Below are 18,556 nucleotides of genomic sequence, written 5' to 3'. Positions count from 1 at the left end.
TGCACCCACACACTGCCAGGGAGAGCCGGGCTGTGCCTACAGCTATCTAGTCCTGGTCCTTGCTGGGTGATGGTCCTCACAGAGTGATGTCATTGTCTTCTTGTCTGTCCGTTTGAGTTTGGTCATGAACGCCATTCTGGTTACCAGTTCCCTCAAAGCATGGCTTCCGGCTGTGTTTCAGTTCAGGCGTTCTGTTGGTTATGTTGTGTGTCTTGTAGTTATAATTCTTCTTGACTACTTTTTTCCTGTCAGAGGTGTCTCTACTTCTTCTCATTCTCTTGGTTTTCTTTTGTCGTTCTTTCCTAGTGTGGGTGCTAGGGAGGACTAAACCCAGGGCTTCCCACATGCTGGGCCAGTACTTCCCATGGAGCCCAGCCCAGCCCTGCGTTGTCTTTATGAGGTCCACACCTTCTTGGCTTAAGGTTCCTTTTGTGGTTCTCTTTTACCTCCAGCAACCCCCGCCCCCAACCCTTGGTGCCTTTGACCCCAGGAGAGACCCCGCTAAGCTCAGCTTTCCCGGTATTCTCATTCAGCTGAGCATCTCAAGGTCAATTTTCATTTCCTTCATCCAGACTTGAGGCTATGAATTTTCCTCAGGGTGCAGCTGTGGCTCCATCATCAGAGTAACGGATGCGTGTGCTGGTGCGGTGAGGTGGCCCCAGCCCTCAAGTGTGTGATGTCAGAGCAGGCCTTCCTGTATGGGAGCTGGAGCAGGCAGCAGGGGTCAGAATCTGACCCCAGCCCTTCTCCTGTTCCTGATCGAGAACCGAGCCCTCATAGGTCTACTCTCAGTCCGTCTCTCCCAGTGTTTCTCAGCAGTCTGTCCCACTGGCTCCTGCTCAGTGTTCTGGCAAATAAAGCTCCACAGACCCCTCTTCTATGCATCTGAAGTAGCCTGTGATGGGTACAGTGCCGCAGCATGTATGCCATTTTCTTCCTGGGCATTGTGAGAGACCAAAGGAGGCTGGCTGTGATGACGTGGCCTGTCGGGACTTGGTATAAGGGCAGTAGGGATGGATGCCAGGCATTAGCAAACAGATCAGGCAGCATGACTGGGTCACACTGCAGCAGGAACTGGCCATGGGAGGTCGAGAAGGGAGGGAGGGAGGGGAAGATAGGCTAAGGGGAAAAGGGTGGAGCAAAGAGGCCACCCTGAAGGCCATGGGGGAAACTAGGACACAGCCCAGGAGACCTCACTAGCAGGTGGCCCCACTTCATGGCTTCAGCCTCTGACCTCTGCTGGCTGGGACACTGCTTCTGCCATGACAGAGCCAGGTGAGCCAAGACGGTGTTGGGCCTCCTGCTGACGGTGATCTGTTTTTAGTGACTTCCCCACGGCTAAAGCACTGTTGGTCGGTCTGGCAGGAAGAGTTTCACGTGGCACTCATCTCTAAATGTTCACGTCCCCCATTTTCCAAGGTCCAGATTGCATAACTTCTGGGTCCAAGTCCATTCAATATTTGCAGTGGGTCTTATGGTTTTTGTACAACTGACATCGTCCCCATTAGCTGTTGGGAGAACTCCAGGCGGGGGTGGAAGAGTCACAAGGGCAGGAGACAGAGCTGAACGCAGCGCAGACACAAGTCTTTTCTGCCCTCTGGAGGCCTTTTCCAGTCGCAGGCACCCCCAGCCTCGGCAGAGAGAGTGGCACCGTCCACAGCAGTGAGCCCGTCTATGTGGAACGCTGTGTCTATTGCTGAGACCACCCGAAACACCCCTGGCCAGCTCTGCCCTTAGGAAGCTGTTTTCTAGTGTTTAAACCCAATTCCTCCTGACCCTGGGGGCTCTCCACTGTCACCAAGGCACCGGCTGCAGCCGCTCGGGGGGGGGGGGGCTTCTGAAGATGTCCATTCTGTCCCCAGATGCTGTGTTGACCTGAGAAAGCTGGCTGACAAGAAGTGTGCCTCTCCCTGTGACTGTGGCAGGGACTGATTGGTGCAGGGCTCCTGGGCATGGGTGATACCCACCCTTACACACACACACACACACACAGAGTCATATGCTCCTTCTCACACAATTGTATGTACTTACTGATGTGTTGTCCTGGTGTTACTAGCTTGGTAGAACTCCCAGAATCCGCTTGGACCCAAATCCAGCCAGATCATTCTTCACCTGCTGGTCCAATACTGTCCCTCTGATCTTTTTAGGGAGTACAGATACCAGTTCTGTTTCCCCCTGACCTAGAGGCCTCCCGAATCTCAGACCACCATAGCACATGGGATAGAGGACATGTAGTCCCTCCTGTCACAGTGTTGGTCCTGCGAGGTCAAGCCCTGTTTCTTGAGGCCCACAGGGTTGACCTAGCCTAGAACTTTCTTTCTGTTGCTCCTTGCCAGAGACTCTCCTCTTGTGACCTTGGATGGGGCCTGGGTTTCCTCATGGCCAGTACATTGAAATCTGTGGCTTGTGAGGATGGGCTCTGCTGGCCCAAGGGCTTTGTAGGGATTCTGCCCCTGTCCTCTCAGGTGCCGGGGACTCTGTAGATTGTGGTGACTTTGGGAGAGAGTGGGGGTAGGCAGGTGAGGGTAGAGAGCATGCAGAGGGACCTGTATAGTCTCACTAGTTTGGTCTAAGCAAGGGACACTAGTGTCAGACCTGTGTATCCCAGCTACTGAGGGCAGCACCTGGGAGATGGTGGTCCCCATGTCCCATCACATGGGTCACTGAGAGCAGCTTCTCAGTCTGCTGCTGTCGAGTGACGTCACCACCTCTCTCTCACATGCCTGGGGATAACCCAGTAGACATCAGTGTCGGATAGCGTCAGATAGCTGTCAGGATTGCAGATATCTAAGGACCTGAAGCCAAACCACCCTCAGTGTGGGCCTGCTGGGTGCTGCAGGTGTGAGCTGTCCCATGCAGGTGTGAGTCCCATGTATGTACCAAGCATGAGTCCCACATATGTACCTGATGTGAGTCCCATGTATGTACCTAGCATGAGTCCCACGTATATACCTGGCGTGATTCCCACGTATGTACCTGGTGTGATGTACCCCGTGTGTGTATGCTTTTTCACTGCCAACGAAGGCCTTGCCCTGGCTGGAAATGACCAAGTCAAAGTGTTTGTGGTGAACAGGGCTCTCCTGAAGCCTGCCTCCCTCTCCCCTACCATAACCATCTAGCAAGCCAAGCTGTGTGTGTGTGTGTGTGTGTGTGTGTGTGTGTGTGTGTGTGTGTAAAAGGGAGAGAGAGAGAGACCTAAGCAAGCATACATGTACACAAACATACTTTGCTATCCTCAACACTGGGAAGAGTCGTGGAACGCGGGGACCAGGGTAGATTTATCCCTGAGTGGCTTTGACCCCATGAACAGTGTCGGGGGAAGTATTTCTCAGAGAATCCAGACTGAAGCAAGCTTTGAGATGAGAAGAGATAAGGGGGACCTCAAGCCTCAGGAACATCCACCGGGGGATGGAGGTGGGACTGTTAACTGTCACATGTCTCTTGTGGGGGACAGGGAGGTGTGGTTGGTTGAGTCTCAGCTGATGAAAACATCTGGATTGGGGACGTTCCCTGGAATAAACAGGACACTGACTAGTCAATGCAGCATGGGCAGCCATCGCTGGCTCCCGCACCAAGCTAGGGTGATGGCTACATTTTCAAATGGCCGGAAGAATCAAGAAGTTATTTTGTGATGTGTGAAACTGGGTATGGAATTCAAATTTCAGTGTTTCCATGACAAGTTTCGTTAGGACAGTCACACCCTTCCCTTAGTGTTGGTATGTATTGTTCACACAAGCAGACTGAAAAGCCAGAGGGAGGCACTCCCCATCGGGCCACATAGAAATCTGCCCGCCTCCATCCACTCAGTTCTGGCTGTGATAGGAGTCTAGAAAATCTCTTTGGAATTGAGGAAGTGCGGTCTCTATTTAGTAAACTGAAATTAGCGTAATAGAGTACAGTCAAAGTAAGAACATAAACACGGGGAAAGTGCTGTGAACTCTAGCACATCCTGTGGGAAGCTTGCAGGGTGCCCTCAGACAGACACCCCGGAGCCTGCATAAGAGCCAGCGATCTAGGCAGGAAGTGTGAGATGCGGCCACGTTCATTGATGAGTGCATCTGATCCTCAAGGCCTCCCTTGCCTTGGCCCAGAAACTACCACAACTTGAAAGCCGTTGAATGAGTCTGCTCCTTAGTCTTGACAAAAGGGAGCTTCCCTGGTAGCATCAAGCTAGGCTGGGGGCCAGCACGAGTCAGAGGCTCTGCCCAAGCTTCTGCCTCCAGGGCCCCAGGATCTTACTCTCTCTCCCTGTTTTTGTAACCGAATATCTGACCAGGAACCACTTAAGAAAGGAAGGCAAGTGTTTATTTTGGCTTTGCAGTTTGAGAGGTGTCTGTGACGTGAGGGGAAGCCCGGCTGAGGCAGCTGGTCACATTGCAGCCAGGAAACAGAGTGGACAGGAAGCAGGGTAGGGCTGGAAAGTGTCAAGGCTGTCTCCCAGTAACCCAATTCAGTGAGCCTCCGCCTCCTAAAGATTCCACCACCTTCCCAAACAGTGCCACCAACTGGCAACTGAGTGACCCAACACCTAATCCACTGAGCAACATTTCATTTTCAAGCTAATGACCGTCTGCCTCCCTCCAGGGAAAGATCTCAGAGCTGAAGATACGACAGAACCCCCGGGTGAGCCCTGTGCACTGCTTGGATGAAGATGATGATGACGAAGACAGAGTAAGTGACTGGGGGTGGGGTGGGTATCTCCCCGTTCTGAGCAAGGATCCCAAAGTGATACGCTGGGAAAAGCCAAAAGATGCCAGCCAGTAGGGTGCCAGGAATCTATGTGTTCAGACACCACTCCTGCCTTAACTTTCCATTTCGGACCACCTGGAAAATGTAAATGTCAGAGACCAACCCACAGTGACACAGTGTGATGGACAGATCACACTGTGGAAAGTGCATACGTGCTTGGTTGTGTGTATGTTTATAAGCTATGTGTGATGTGTGTTTATGGGGGGTATGTCTGTCTGTTGTGTGATTGTGTGTATCTCTTTATGTACTGTATGTGTCTTTTGTATGGTATGTCTGGTCTTTGTATTTTTTGTCTGCTGTTATCTTTGTGCTGTGAGTTGTGTCTCTGCACAGTGCATCTCTTATGTGTGGTATGTGAGCTGAGTAGTCTGTGTGTCTCTCTGCATGTTGCTGGTATGTTTGTTTTTGGTGTGCTGGGCATCTTTCATGTGTGATCTGTATGCACTGTATCTCTGTGCGTTCCTGTTTTCTGTGTGTATGTATATAATATCATGACACCCGAGGAAAACAATCTACTTGTTGCCAGAGGACAGGATTGGGGGGATGTCCCAATGGAGACAGCACATGACAACACCCCAGTCACCAGTTCCTCTTGGGCAGAGCCTGGCTCCACGTTGGAATGCCAAAATGTTGTTTGTCTTTTACCCTCTTGGCTCTTCTGGGGGCTCACCACCCAGCTCCTAAATAAATTACAAACGGAGGTTTATTATTGCTTATAAATAGCTGGCCTGAGGTTGGCTTATTTCTAGCCAGATTTTCTTAACTAATTATCCCATCTACCTTTTGCCTCTGGGCTTTTTCCTTTTCTTACTTCTGTAATCTTCCTTTCACTCTTACTTTGTGGCTGACTGTGTGGCTGGATGGCTGGGTGAATGGCCCCTAGTGTCCTCACCTTGTTCTTTTGCTCCTCCTTCTTGTCCTCCCTGATTTCTCCTTCTGTTTATCCTCTCTGCCTGCCAGCCCCACCTATCCTTGCTCCTGCCTCACTATTGGTCATTCAGCTCTTTATTAGACCATCAGGTGTTTTAGGCGAAGAATCATAGCTTCACAGAGTTAAACAAATGCTATATAAAGAATGTAACACATCTTTGCATCATTAAACAAACGTTCTACAGTATAAGCAAATGTAACACATCTTAAAATAATATTCTACAACAGTGATTACCTTTTCCAGGAGAAAAATCAGAAATGTGATTGGCTTCTATCTAGTACCAGTCTCTAGTGCATGGGTAACGTTCACTCATGAGCATGCCATCCAGTGAGTGTGCACACATGCTGCCCATGCTGGGTGTCTGCAAGACCATCCCTCCTGGGCCACCCTGGCATCGAGATGTCACTATGGGCTCTATGGGCCCGGGTAGTATTTCTCCCTTGGGTTTATATTAAGTTATCTACCTTAACAAGAGGAAGGGCTGGCCCCTGGCTTCCCCAGAGCTCCTGGAGGCTGTAGGGAAGGGAGAGCATGAAAGCTGCCTGTCCAGGCAGATGATGGGTGGGGCACGGTTGTGATGTATGTACACTCCATGTATGCTTCTTCAGTGTCAGCCTGGACTGGGGTTGCCTAGGGCAACTTCCTACCTCCCTTGCCTGTCCCCTAGGGATGGCAAAGATGGGGCAGTCATGCCACAGGACAAGAGTGCACAAGCCTGATCTACAACCTTCTGGTCTACAACCGGGCCATCCTGGCTTGTCTGAGCAGCAAGTCTGACTGATTTAGACCCAGGAGGAGTCTTATTTGCTGTCCAGTTGCTATCCTGCCATGAGGCCTCTGGTCCTGACTTCTTCCTCACTTCTCTCACGCCCTGCAGGCATCTGGAGACTTTGGAAGTGGCTTTGAAGAAAGCAGCAAGCCACACAGAGAGGAGGTGAGTACCTGTAGGTGGTGAGGCCATCCCTTGGTTCAGGCAGGGGAGGGGAAATATGGTCTGTGTATAATGTGTATAAATGTGTATGACATACCAGCAGTCCTGCGTCATGCCAGTACATGCCCAACAGGGAGGCACCAGTCTGTGGCTGATCTTGTATCCCCCCTCTGGCTCTACTGTCTCTTGTCCTGAGCCAGAAACTCTCCTCCAAAGAGAGCTTTCTCATCAGCATTTTGTTGATGCTGTTGGCTAGTATGGGACCATAACTGGTTTGTGTCTAACATGAGGACCAGACCAGTGACATTGCAGGGAAGTTTCTGGACAAGCCACATTGCATGCTTTTTCCAGTCCAGGGTCCCAAGAACACAGAGGGACTCTAGATAGGAAAAGAATGTTTGAGTGAACCCCCTGGACCCTTCTGGGCCCCCAGCATCTAGTATGCAGAGCCTGTCTTAAAGGTGGACCTTGGGTGTTAGGGCCAAGAAGACTGCAGGATGCTAAGTAGCCTAAGGATGGCCACCACGGCCAGAAGAGGTGCTGGGGCTCCCTTAACGTGTGGACTGGGGTAGGGACAGGCAAGTTTTTGGGATAGGGAACATAGTCATCTGGAAATCTGGGACTACATTCTGCATCCCTTGATGGTCATAAACTCTTCTCCTCACAGATGTGGGTTAGATTTGCAAAACTCTATTTCTACACACGGTGCCCTGGGCATGGCAGATGCTGGAAGCACAGATGTGCCTGTGAGTGCCTTGTCACATCAGTACTGTCTTGTCTGTAGACCAGCTAATAACTAGCTTGGGCTCTCATACCATCCTTCCTCGTAACCTGCTCACTCCAGCCAGGAGCCTGACCCTGCAGTCACAGGCAGTGACTGTGTGAGGGGTTCCCTGAAGGGCCCAGCCAATCCCTTCAAAGGGTGAAAGCTGCGGACCTCTGGTGTCCCATGCCCACCCTGGTCTGTGATGTCTGTGGTGTGACAGTGGCATCAAGCGTCCAGAGGAGTCCTTGTTCAAGCCCCAACACTACCGCAGCCTAGAGACTCCCCAGGGCCCAATCTACCTGGACCTCACTGTTACCGATAGGAAGTCATCAGGAATCTAGGTCATGCTGCTGTGTGCCACCAGGTCCCCTGAGTGAGTTTGAAACTGGCACAAGGCAGAGGATCTGCAGGGTAGACCAGCAGCCTCCACTAGAACAATAAGAAGTCAATGCCCGGCCAGTGCTTGGCTGGGGCCGAGGGAGAAGTCTCTGTCATGACCCTCCTTGAGAGCACACTTGCTCCATACACCCAACTGTGATTCCAGAGGACCCTACTTTAGGCTTCTCTGATGTTCTCCAGCCACAGGAAGTATCTGTACTAGGCCCAGAAAGGCTCTTGTCCCTAGTTCTCTGGCAATGTCAAGTTTTAGGAATTAAGGACCATTGAGGTGTAGGACCCAAGCCTCCAGGCTGATGGACACCTTCAGCAGATAGCTCTGCAGAAAGTCCTGGTGATTCATCTCAACTAGAGTGAAGGTTTCCTCATCTTCCTCAAAATCCTGTCAAGCAGCCCATTTCACAAGCTGTAAACCCCAAAGCCAGACGGAACTGCAGCTCATACATGCACGGCATAGTTGCGCTTCTGAATAACACAACCAGATTTCCTGCTCTCCTCTTGCAGGATATATCTCTAGCACCCAGGCTCCCCCAGCCACCCCCTGTCACTTCCCCACCCCTGGCTGGAGGCAGCACCACAGAAGACTCTAGAACAGAAGAAATGGAGGAAGAAACCACGGTAGAGTCTATAGGAGGTAAAACTTTTCTAGATGTGCTCTGTGTGTATGTGAGTGTGTGTGTGTGTGTACGTGTACATGTGTCGTGTGTATATGTATGCATATGCTTGTATGTGTGTGTGAGCATGAGTGTGTGTATGTGTGTGTATGTATGTATGTGTGTATATGTGTGTATGTATGTGTGTATGAGTGTGTGTGAGTGTATATGTGCATGTGTGTGAGCATGAGTGTGTATATGTGTGAGTGTATATGTACGTATGTGTATATGAATGTGTGTGTGTGTGAGTGTGTACGTGTGTGTGTGTGTGTGTGTGTGTGTGTGTGTGTGTGTGTATTGGATGAAGACTGCATCAGGGCCAGCACTGTCCCCACCTGCCACCCTTCTGCCGTCTAAGAAGGTCCTGTTGAGGCAGGTTTCTGGCTGGGCCCCAGGAATTCTGAACCAGGTAGTTGTGACATGTCCTTCCTCAGGCTCTCGCTCTGCATTGTCTTTGTCTGTCATGTGTAGGCACCTTTCCAGACGTGCCATCTCCTGGTTCAGGGCCATCAGGTTTGCTAGGAGAGTGTTAATTAGTCCAAGAGAGGAGAGATGTAGGAGAAAACACATCCTTAGTCCAGGCTGTGCCGCAGGTCAGCATATAGGGTGATATATGTCTTGCACGGAAGCCACTGTCTGGGCGATGTGCACAAGGCTCCCAGTCTTTAGGAGGCAGGGCTGGGAATGCCTGAGGCCAGTCAGCTATGAATGGTGTGTCTTGGGCTGTTCTCTGCGTTGCTGATTATAGACCTGGTAACATAGCAGCATAAATGCCTCCTTCCAGCTCTGTTGGGCTGAAGCGCAGTGGAGCCTATGAAAGTCTCTGGGAGTCTCTGGGAGTCCCCAGGGCTTCCATAGGTTCTAAGGAGAACAGGTTCCAGCTCCTGATGCTGACAGCACCCAAGTACTCACAGCTGTGACCCCAGGTCTAGATTTCCATCAGTCGCCAGCCATGGCTGCCTTCCTTTGTTAGCCCACAAGTCAAGCAAGGCGGGAAAGTAAGCCACTCATGGAGTGGGGACTTACATCCCACCTGGGCTGTGTGAGCCCACGGGCCTTGAGGTGAGCTCTGCCTTGACTCCCATCTGTCAGTGTTCACGGATCTCAGGGAAGATAACAAAGCATGACCCCCACGGTGCCAGGTTCCCCTGGGCAGCCCCACTCCCCACTTTGTCTCTGCTGATGGAAGGCAGAGACAAAGATGCTCTGCCTTCCATCAGCACAGAGAGTCGTCCTTTCCTGGAACTTCACACGTGGGGGAAAGCAGTAAGTATCTGGGTTTGCTTGACACTGCGTCCCTTTGAGAAAAAGCATTCACATTATAGAGAGATAGTGGTTGGCCTATCATCCACAGTATGGACAGACCACAGTGTATTTGTCTGTTTACCTAGTGATGAGCGTGTGCACTATGTCCGGTTTGAGGACATAGCGATGGTTGTATGTGCTATGTCCAGTTTGAGGACATAGTGATGGCCGTATGCGCTATGTCTGGTTTGAGGACCTGGTGATGGGCGTGTGCACTATGTCCAACCTGAGGTGACTTCAGAGGATGTTGTTCTGGGTCTTCTGTCTCAGCTGTCACTGAACCATTTGCCAATGATTTGTGTGTTTACTACCCACCCCAGTATGTGGGAGTCTGTGCACCTCACCTCAGTGAGGTCATTAGACATGACTGTTATGGATGTGAGGTGGCCTGCCCTGCGCTCTCGTGTGTGTCTGTGATAACCAGCATCTTTTCGTGGGCTTACGTCTCAGTAGATGGCTAGATCTTATGCCGAAGTTTAATGGGCTGTATGATTTCTTATTGTTGAATTTTGAGAGTTCTCTATGTATTCTGGATTTAAACACAATCATTGTCTTCTTCATATTATCTCTCTCCCTTTCTTTCCTTTCTTTGATTTTTCAAGACAGGGTTTCCTCTGTGGAGCACTGGCTGTCCTAGAACTCACTCTGTAGACCAGGCTGGTTTGAACTCAGAGATCTGCCTGCCTCTGCCTCCCAGTGCTGAGATTAAAGGCGTGTGCCACCAGTGCCCGACTCCCTTTCTTTCTTCATCTCCTCCTAGGATATGGATATATACCTATATCTATATAAATATCTATATGCAATACCTAAATAAATAGATATAACATCTCTCTATATATATGTATATATTGATATCTCCATGTACATGTGAGTGATTTTGTGTGTGTGTGTGAGTGTGTGTGTGTGTGTGTGTGTGTGTGCATGTGTTAAGCTGGTCTTGAACTTGTGACCCTCCTGTCTTTGCTTCTCAGGTGCTAGGATTACAGGTGTGAACCACAATATCCACCTTCATCTCTTCTTAACAGCATCTTTAGAAAAGCCTTACTTTCTAATTTTTTGCTGAAATTCAAAGATCTCACTTCTAGTGTCACCTGAAACTCTGCCCAAGGTGATCCAAAGACCTACTTTCAATCTTTAAAAAACTGTTTCCCAACTTCTGTCACTGTTAAAGCCCCTTTTCCCCTGCTGAGCCGACTCTGAGATGTGGGTCATCAGCCTCCCACACTTGAGTCTATTTCTGGTCTCTCTTCTGTGCTGTAGATCTCCACGCCCATCTTTCTGTACCATCCTGTCTGTCTCTCTGCCCACCTCTCTGAGCCATGGCTCTCCCTGTCTGTCTTGGCTGCTTGTTGCCACATCCGCAGAGAAGAAAAAGCCTGCTGGAGTTTCAATGGGGCAGAGAAATGACTCTCGAGACCCGTTGTTGCCTTTTCTTTAGGTCTTGTTTGATTTCTCTTAGCCATGTTTGCACAGTTTTAAATGCCCCCTAAGGCAGTGCTTTTTAGGTTTGCGGAAGCTGAAGTTCCAGGAAAGCTTTGCTGCTTCAGGGAGAGCCCATGCTGCCCTCTTGTGGTCAAACACAGCAGTGGTGGATGGAGGAGACTTACTCCTTACTATGCAGATGATGAACCCATGACCTGGTGTGGGCAAAGTCTATCAGTGGCGCCCCTCCCCCAGAGAACAATGTCAGCCTCAGAGGCTAAGAGCAGCATTCCCTAGAGAGCCCTGAGAATGAGTAAGGGGCCCGAGCACAGCTCATGGGATGTCCCACTAGTTTGACCAATCCTCATTTGTGGCTCCAGATCCTATATCCTGCTAGGACTGAACTCAGCCATGAATAACCGTGTGAACATCAATTCTAACCCAAGATAGGAGGCTCTGTGCCCCAGCCAAGGAGCACTAGATGTCTCTAAATAGTAGAGCCTCTAATTAGAGACCTAATTGGTCTCTAAGAGGTGTGACATGTTGGCATGATAAAAATTTATACTGTCTGCTGCTAGTGAGATGTCGTTAAGATCTGCTTCCAGGTATCACCCTACAACCCTCTTATTAATCACTAGGGAATGGTCCTCCATATTTTCGGAAGGACCTATCTTGTGGTTCCAGTGAGGACAGGCTCCTGAGGGAAGGCAAAGGAAGGAGTGACAACCGCTATTGTTGGCCAACTTCTATTTCAGGCTCGGGGTCAGCCATGTTTCTTTGGCATTTTCTGTCTCTGACGTTTGAAGAGTTTCTTGTTTATGCATATCTGTAAGACCCACTCTCGGCTCAAAGGCTGTCCAAAACCCGGTAGCAGGCTCCCTGGGCTGAACTTTGGCTCCAGCAGCGCTTGCATGTTGGACACATATAAAAGGCATGAAGCCAGCATAGCAGGAGATCCTGGTTTGGCGTCTGCGTGGTTACTGTTCTCAGAGAAGAAGCCAGGGGAGTGTGGACCATTTATCAAGTCACTGCTCCTTTATCAAGGTTGGATCCCTGACTGTGACCGTGACCGACTTGTGACGGATAGCCTCACCCTTGCGAAACACCATAGTCTTCGAGGCAGAGGTCATAGCAAGTGCCACAAATGTCCAGACAGTTCTGCAGAAGAAATGGCGTGTGTGTGTGTGTGCGCGCGCCTGTGTGTGTGAATTCACCACTGTGTATGTGCATATGTATGTCACACGTGCCTTCATCTGTCAGAGGCACCATGTGGATGGTGGGGTCTAGGTGAGCCTCTGCAGTTCACCTCTCAGCATTGCTACTGACTTTCTGTTTTTCAAATTGCACGTTGGAAGAGGAGAACGTGGTAAGAAGGAGTTTTGCTGGAGAGGTGTTAAAACAAACCCAGGCATCTTCTCGAGGGTTTCGGTTGTCACTGGACTTACTTTAAATGGCTGTGGTGACTTTGGTTCTTCTGTCCTGTTGCCCGTGTTAGGTGGCCATTGCCACTCACCATTCCCCTGGTCCCTGTCCTCAGGGCTTTTGGTGGGTGGAAAGGCAGATGGCCGTTCTCATAGCCTTGTCCCCGGGACTCTAGCTGGGTGGAGAAGCAAAGTTTGGGCAGCAAAACCAAGAGCCTGGGGCTGCTTGAAGCTTGACAATGCCACCTCTACCTCTTCCCAGCTGAGACCCTTCCTGGCACAAGCGGAACATGGGAAGAGAGTGTCCAGAATCATGGGAGTGGCTTGATAAAGGTGAGGCCACTTCCCCATGACCTTGTCCCAGGGCACCTGGGAACCCTCAGTGGCTTCAATGCTTCTCACTGTGACTTGACCTCAGGCCCACACTCCCTCCCTTGGCCTGCTGCCCTGTGCTCTACAATGCTTCTACCCCCAACCTGCACCTCCATATTCCCAGGAGGCCTGAGATTCAGTCCCCTGAGAATGCAGCATGAGGGGAACTTGTATGCAGATTGTGGCAGCGGATGTCCTCTTTGTCTCTAGGGAGGTCTGAAGGGACAAAAGGGGGAGCCAGGTGCTCCGGGCTTACCAGGCCCAGCTGGGCCCCAGGGTCCTGCAGGCCCAGTGGTACAGAATCCCAGTGCACAACCTGCCCCTGGAGCACAAGGACCCCCAGGGCCTCAGGGGCCACCAGGAAAGGATGGAGCTCCAGGAAGGGACGGTGAACCGGTGAGTCCTGGCCTCCCCTTGTGACCTGGGCTGGAGCTGAGGTCTCTGACTGGGGCTGGTGGGAGAGTTGGTTGGAATCACAGCAGTAGCATCCTTGGATACTGGAATTTCTACCAGCCTTCTGCTGTGCCCTGGAGCCTGAAGGTGGTTAGAGCACGGAGGTCAGGGATGCCCAAAGTCGACCCTGGACCTAAACTCTACTGCAGAAGTGCTGTCTGTTGTGGGTCTGGGTCACTCAGAGATTTGCCATAACCATGAATGTATTTTTAATAAAAGGAGGCTTTATTAAATAGTGGTGCCAGCTACCCATGGCTCCAGGACTGCAACCGAGAGCACTCCCAAGATGCAGCATCTAGTTATATTCACCCATGGCTTATAAAGTCAGACCGCACATGATTAAATGTATTCTGTGTACATATGGGCAGGGTCTAATTTTAACATATATGTCTTGCCCTTGTCCTAGTAATTGAGCAGAGTGAGCAAGTTTGATTACTAAAGTGGAAAGAGCAGTTGGTCTTATGACCTATCTTACCAGAACAACAACTTTTACAAGATCAGTCCACTTAAAAATAGTCTTCAACCTGCCTTTAATCCCAGCACTCGGAAGGCAGAGGCAGGTTGATCTCTGCTAGTTCGAGGCCAGCCTGGTCTACAGAGCAAATTCTAAGACAGCTAGGGCTATACAAAGAAGTCATGTCTTAAAAAATAAAAACAGAACAACAAGATACTTTCCAGTGTCTGGAGGAGAAAGGAAAGTGGGTGCCAGGTTTACATGTTAGAGATATTTTTTTTCACTTTTTGGTCTCTTTCTGTGCCCAGTCTTGTGTAGTGGCTTCAGGGCAGTTCGCATTCATAGTGTCTTCTCTTGCCCGTTACAGGGTGACCCTGGTGAAGATGGAAGGCCGGTAAGTTACTGTTTTCTCTGCACCTGACACTACCGTGTCTCCACGGAATCCGCAGGCCATCGGCACACACCGCAGGGTCGTGGTTTCCCAGAGAGGACACTTTAAAAAGGTGGCTTCGCTTGGGTTGTACTTTCGATGTAACTAACTACAGGCGGCTAAAAGCAGACACAATGTGGCTGCCAAAACCACAGGGTGTTGTTCCCAGATTTTCGGAGGGGCTGGGGTGAGGGCTCACAACAAAGAGTGGGGAAATCGGAATGCAAGAGAGGGGCCGCAGCGCTGAGGAGATGGGGTCCCCCGCACTGCCAGAGAGGCCACAGGGAGCTCTTGGTGCCAGACAGAGCCGTGTTGAAACTACACACAGTCCAGGCTCAGTGCTAACCGGAGGTTTCCCTAAGCCCAGTGTGTCCATCACGTTTGCACAGACGCATGTGCATCCCATACACACGCAGTGGACTTACCACTCCACCACGGAGATCTGTGGTTCCCACAGATGATTTCTCTGAAGAGGATGTGTGCTATCCATAGCCAGTGTTGTCACTTTTAAATCCTGTTTTTTTTTCCTCTGGGGCCGTCTTGGAGGCATGGCCTCTCCTGGTTTATTAGGCCTCCATGAATCCCTGAAGGGCTTGGCTCCTATCTGCCCTCTGCTCTGAAATGAGAAACAATTGGAGCTCAAGATTCATTGTATGAAGGAAGAGAGGTGCTTCCCTCTGCCTAACCCCATCCTTGTCTTCCAGGGTGACACTGGACCTCAAGGCTTCCCAGGAACCCCAGGAGAAGTGGGCCCCAAGGGTGAGAAGGTACGGTGTGCAGACCAGAGCATGGCCCCTTTCCTGTCCCAACTCCTAACTGAAGGTGGGGACCATGTGTCCTCAGTGTGACAGATTCGTTTTATGTCCCAGGGAGATCCTGGTGTTGGAGTTCGAGGACCTCCAGGACCCCCAGGGCCACCAGGACCCTCCTTCAGACAGGACAAGCTGGTAAGTTTCCTCCTTGGCCTCCTCCCCACCAGGTCTCAGTACTCAACCCTATGGACCGGTTCCTGATAGTGTTGGCCCAAGAGCATGGGTGCCTGCTGCGGGCTTAGGAGGGTAGCCAGTCTGTGGGGCAAAGCATGATGCCCCACCTGCCATGGCAGGCATCTTTGGGTGGTTGGGGACAGCTGGGTGGTGCTATCTGGTACCCAGGATGAGGAATTTATGTCCTGTGGTGGCTTCTCTCGCCCTTCCCTCAGACCTTCATTGACATGGAAGGATCTGGTTTCAGTGGTGACATGGAGAGCCTCAGGGTAAGTGGCTACACCCCACACCCACTGTCACTGGGCAGGATGTCTGAGACATTGTGGGGGGGACCCTTGGGGGTGGGGCAAGACTAGCAGGGAAGGTGATCATTGCCCAGCATGGCTATGCATTCTATGATGGACTGTATCTCTCGTGTCCAGGGCCCACGAGGCTTCCCTGGCCCCCCAGGACCCCCTGGTGTCCCAGGACTGCCTGGTGAACCAGGGCGCTTTGGGGTCAACAGTTCCTATGCTCCAGGACCTGCCGGCCTTCCTGGTGTGCCTGGGAAGGAAGGGCCCCCCGGATTTCCTGGTCCCCCGGTAAGTTCTGCTGCCTGCTCTCCCCAGAGCATCCTCTTGGCTAGGAACAGGGTAGGAGAGAATCACATGAGGTCTCTAGCTGGATCTTCCTCAGGTCTCCCATGTTCCAGTCTCCACGCCTCAAGGTGGAGGCTGGTCTCACTTTGGGTCACTCTCATTATGGGGGTGGGGGCAGGCTACCCTCTAGTTCTAGGGGTGCTGACATACTAGGTGACTCTGGGACACACATTTACCCACTCTAGACTGAATGGATGCATGAGCCTCCCACCTTAGTTTCCCCAGCATAACCAGCAGCCCCAATAAAGAGCACACACAGTGGCCTCTACACTGTACCTCTGAGCTGTGCATACACGAGGGGGGGGGCTGCAGTTTACATCCTGACTCTCGGGAAGGCTGGGTGCCAGCTGTTACCTGCTCACCATGGATCCTGTCCACCCTATCTCTTTGTTCTTCTGTCCTCCAGGGACCTCCAGGTCCTCCAGGCAAAGAGGGCCCACCGGGAATGGCTGGCCAGAAAGGCAGTGTTGTAAGTCAGCTCCTATGGTGTAACTCAGCACACACTTGTAGCCAGCGGGTGGTGGGCACTGCGTGCTTGGGGTCTGTGGAGAGTGTGTGCCATAGGGTGAGCCCATGGACATAGCCTGCATCTTCAGCTTAGGAAGATTCTAAGTTGTGGAGCCGGCAGGGCTCGGGTTCAAGTCAGGGTCTCCCTCCATATGTGTCTTACCACTACAGATGGACTAGCAACTTAGGGGTCGGCCATTCATTTGGTTTGAAAGGGTGATTTCAGGTTTCAGTGTAGCTGGATTGATAGATGCCTTCAGAGGCTGGCCAGTCTCTGCTGACCACGATCTACTGTGGTCTCGGGCTGACGGGGTGGGGGTTGGGGGTCAGACAGAGAGTTGCTCCCACCACTTCCTGGGATGGGATGAGGAAGACCCACATGCTTGGGGGAGCATCAGAAAGGTCCTTGTAAATGGACTATTCCCAGAGCTTGTCTCTGCTTTAGTTAAAACCAGCTCCCTGGCTCAGGAGGTGTTCTGAGAGGCATTCATGGGACTGGTGGGTTTAGGTGCTCTGGCCTTGGGCTCTCTGGGCTCCCCTCCCTGCTGAGCTTCCCAGGGGTTACTGTCCTTAAAAGACAAGGGAGGGGGGCAAGAGCAGGCCCAGAGAACACTAGAGTCAGCATAAACCAAAGACAGGACCCTTTGAGGCAGGCAGTCACCACAGGGCTGTTGTTTTGTTTTTCTCTGATTGCTACATACATGTCTGAATTTATTGTAATCCTATCCTTTTTTTTCCCCATAGGGCGAGGTGGGCATCCCAGGACCCAAGGTATGAGTCAGTTTTCATTCTGGCAGAGTTGGGGCTACCTGCTTGATAAAAGTATTCAGGCAGGATATAGGAGGCACCCAGCCAGTGAATGCATTGTGTGTGTGTGTGTGTGTGTGTGTGTGTGTGTGTCTATCCACTCAGTTCTGTTCTGCGAATGCAATGGAACCAGAGGTGTTGGGTTTAGAAATGAGCTCCCAGTAGGCAGGTACAAGGGAAGGATCCCTGGGAACTCCTGGGGTACCTCAATCAGGTACCTCAGGATCATAGCTGCCCAGTTCATCATGGTCCTCGGTGGCACTGCCAGGTTCCTCCCCCATTGCTGCACAGGGAAAGCCATGCTGGCTCTCCTGTGTTCTGAAAGGCATCCTGGCCGATGTTCAAAGAAAAGGCTAGGGCTGATAGAAGAATCCAGTGAGGGAGAAACGAGAGCAACAGGGTCATCAGAGGGTAGATGAACATGTCAGAAAGAAATAAGAGATGGGTTGGTGTGGGCTGAGTATGTAAATCTGCACGCACGCTTGTTTCTCTGTTGCATGCATGTGTCTCTGCACAAGACACTGGTATCTGCACTCATGTGCTTCCGTCTGTACACGCGCACACCCTTGTATCTGCACGCACACACAAGGAGAATCTTCAAGGACAAATAAATGAAGTGTTTTACTGAGGTTAAAGAGGAAGGTTAAAGAGTGAACCTCTGTACCTGGTACCCACCTGAAATGGAGTAGTTACATCCATAGTTGGAGATCCCACACCCACATAGATGCCCGCATTCTCATTATTTCTGAAGGTGCCCAAAGGTAGCATCTTGTGTAGACCAGGCTGTCTTTGAACTCAGCTAGACCCTTTGTAAGAAAGTTCATGCAAGCGAGGCTGCCTGTGTTCCAGCTGGGTTCAGGACATCTCTCATGCCACACGTGCCTCTCAGCAGCCCAGGAGAGATTGGTGGTGGTCTCAGTTCCCACTTCATAGAGGTGACTTGACCGCCAGCAGGTTCCCTGGGGCATGCTGGCCCACCAGGTCCAACTTCAGGGCTAACCTGCTTGGAGTAGGGCTTTCTGAACCAGGACTTCCCTGCCTGAGTGCCAAGTCCCTGCCTCAGTCTGCTTTCTTGATCTGGTCTCTCAGACTCCTAGACAAGTCCTGTGTTTGCTTCTGCTCCCCAAGTTCTTCAAACTCACAAAGTCATAGTAACACCTGTGCCTACGTTACCCCAAGCACTTGGTGGCCACAGGGTCCCCTGCAGACCCACCCTGTATCTTCCAGGGGCCTGTCCATCCTCTTACCTGCTTTATCTGTTTCTTGCTATCCCTGTTCTCAACTGTCAAAGAGCTGGGACCCAAGGTTACAGGCCATGGTGGACAGCCTGCTTTG

The 18,556-nt window shown here is 51.2% G+C and overlaps 1 protein-coding gene across 4 annotated transcripts in view; it reads left to right on the top strand.

Annotated features, from left to right (window-relative positions):
• Nucleotides 1-18,556, top strand: part of Col18a1 (collagen type XVIII alpha 1 chain) — a 61,365-nt gene that overhangs the window by 22,035 nt on the left and 20,774 nt on the right. For all 4 annotated transcript variants that reach the window (XM_087898273.1, XM_087898272.1, XM_087898271.1 and 1 more), the window contains exons 3-14: nt 4,585-4,671; nt 6,558-6,614; nt 8,278-8,407; nt 12,837-12,907; nt 13,157-13,342; nt 14,221-14,247; nt 14,988-15,050; nt 15,153-15,230; nt 15,485-15,538; nt 15,692-15,850; nt 16,314-16,376; nt 17,159-17,185. In XM_087898273.1, coding sequence (XP_087754399.1) covers nt 4,585-4,671; nt 6,558-6,614; nt 8,278-8,407; nt 12,837-12,907; nt 13,157-13,342; nt 14,221-14,247; nt 14,988-15,050; nt 15,153-15,230; nt 15,485-15,538; nt 15,692-15,850; nt 16,314-16,376; nt 17,159-17,185 — 1,002 coding nt within the window. The remainder of the gene's footprint in view (nt 1-4,584; nt 4,672-6,557; nt 6,615-8,277; nt 8,408-12,836; nt 12,908-13,156; nt 13,343-14,220; nt 14,248-14,987; nt 15,051-15,152; nt 15,231-15,484; nt 15,539-15,691; nt 15,851-16,313; nt 16,377-17,158; nt 17,186-18,556) is intronic.

Source organism: Myodes glareolus, chromosome 18, assembly GCF_982192425.1.
Source record: "Myodes glareolus chromosome 18, mMyoGla1.1, whole genome shotgun sequence".
Classification (NCBI taxonomy): Eukaryota; Metazoa; Chordata; class Mammalia; order Rodentia; family Cricetidae; genus Myodes; species Myodes glareolus.
The sequence above is the reverse complement of the archived record's forward strand: the minus strand, read 5'-3'. Positions and strand labels throughout refer to the sequence as shown.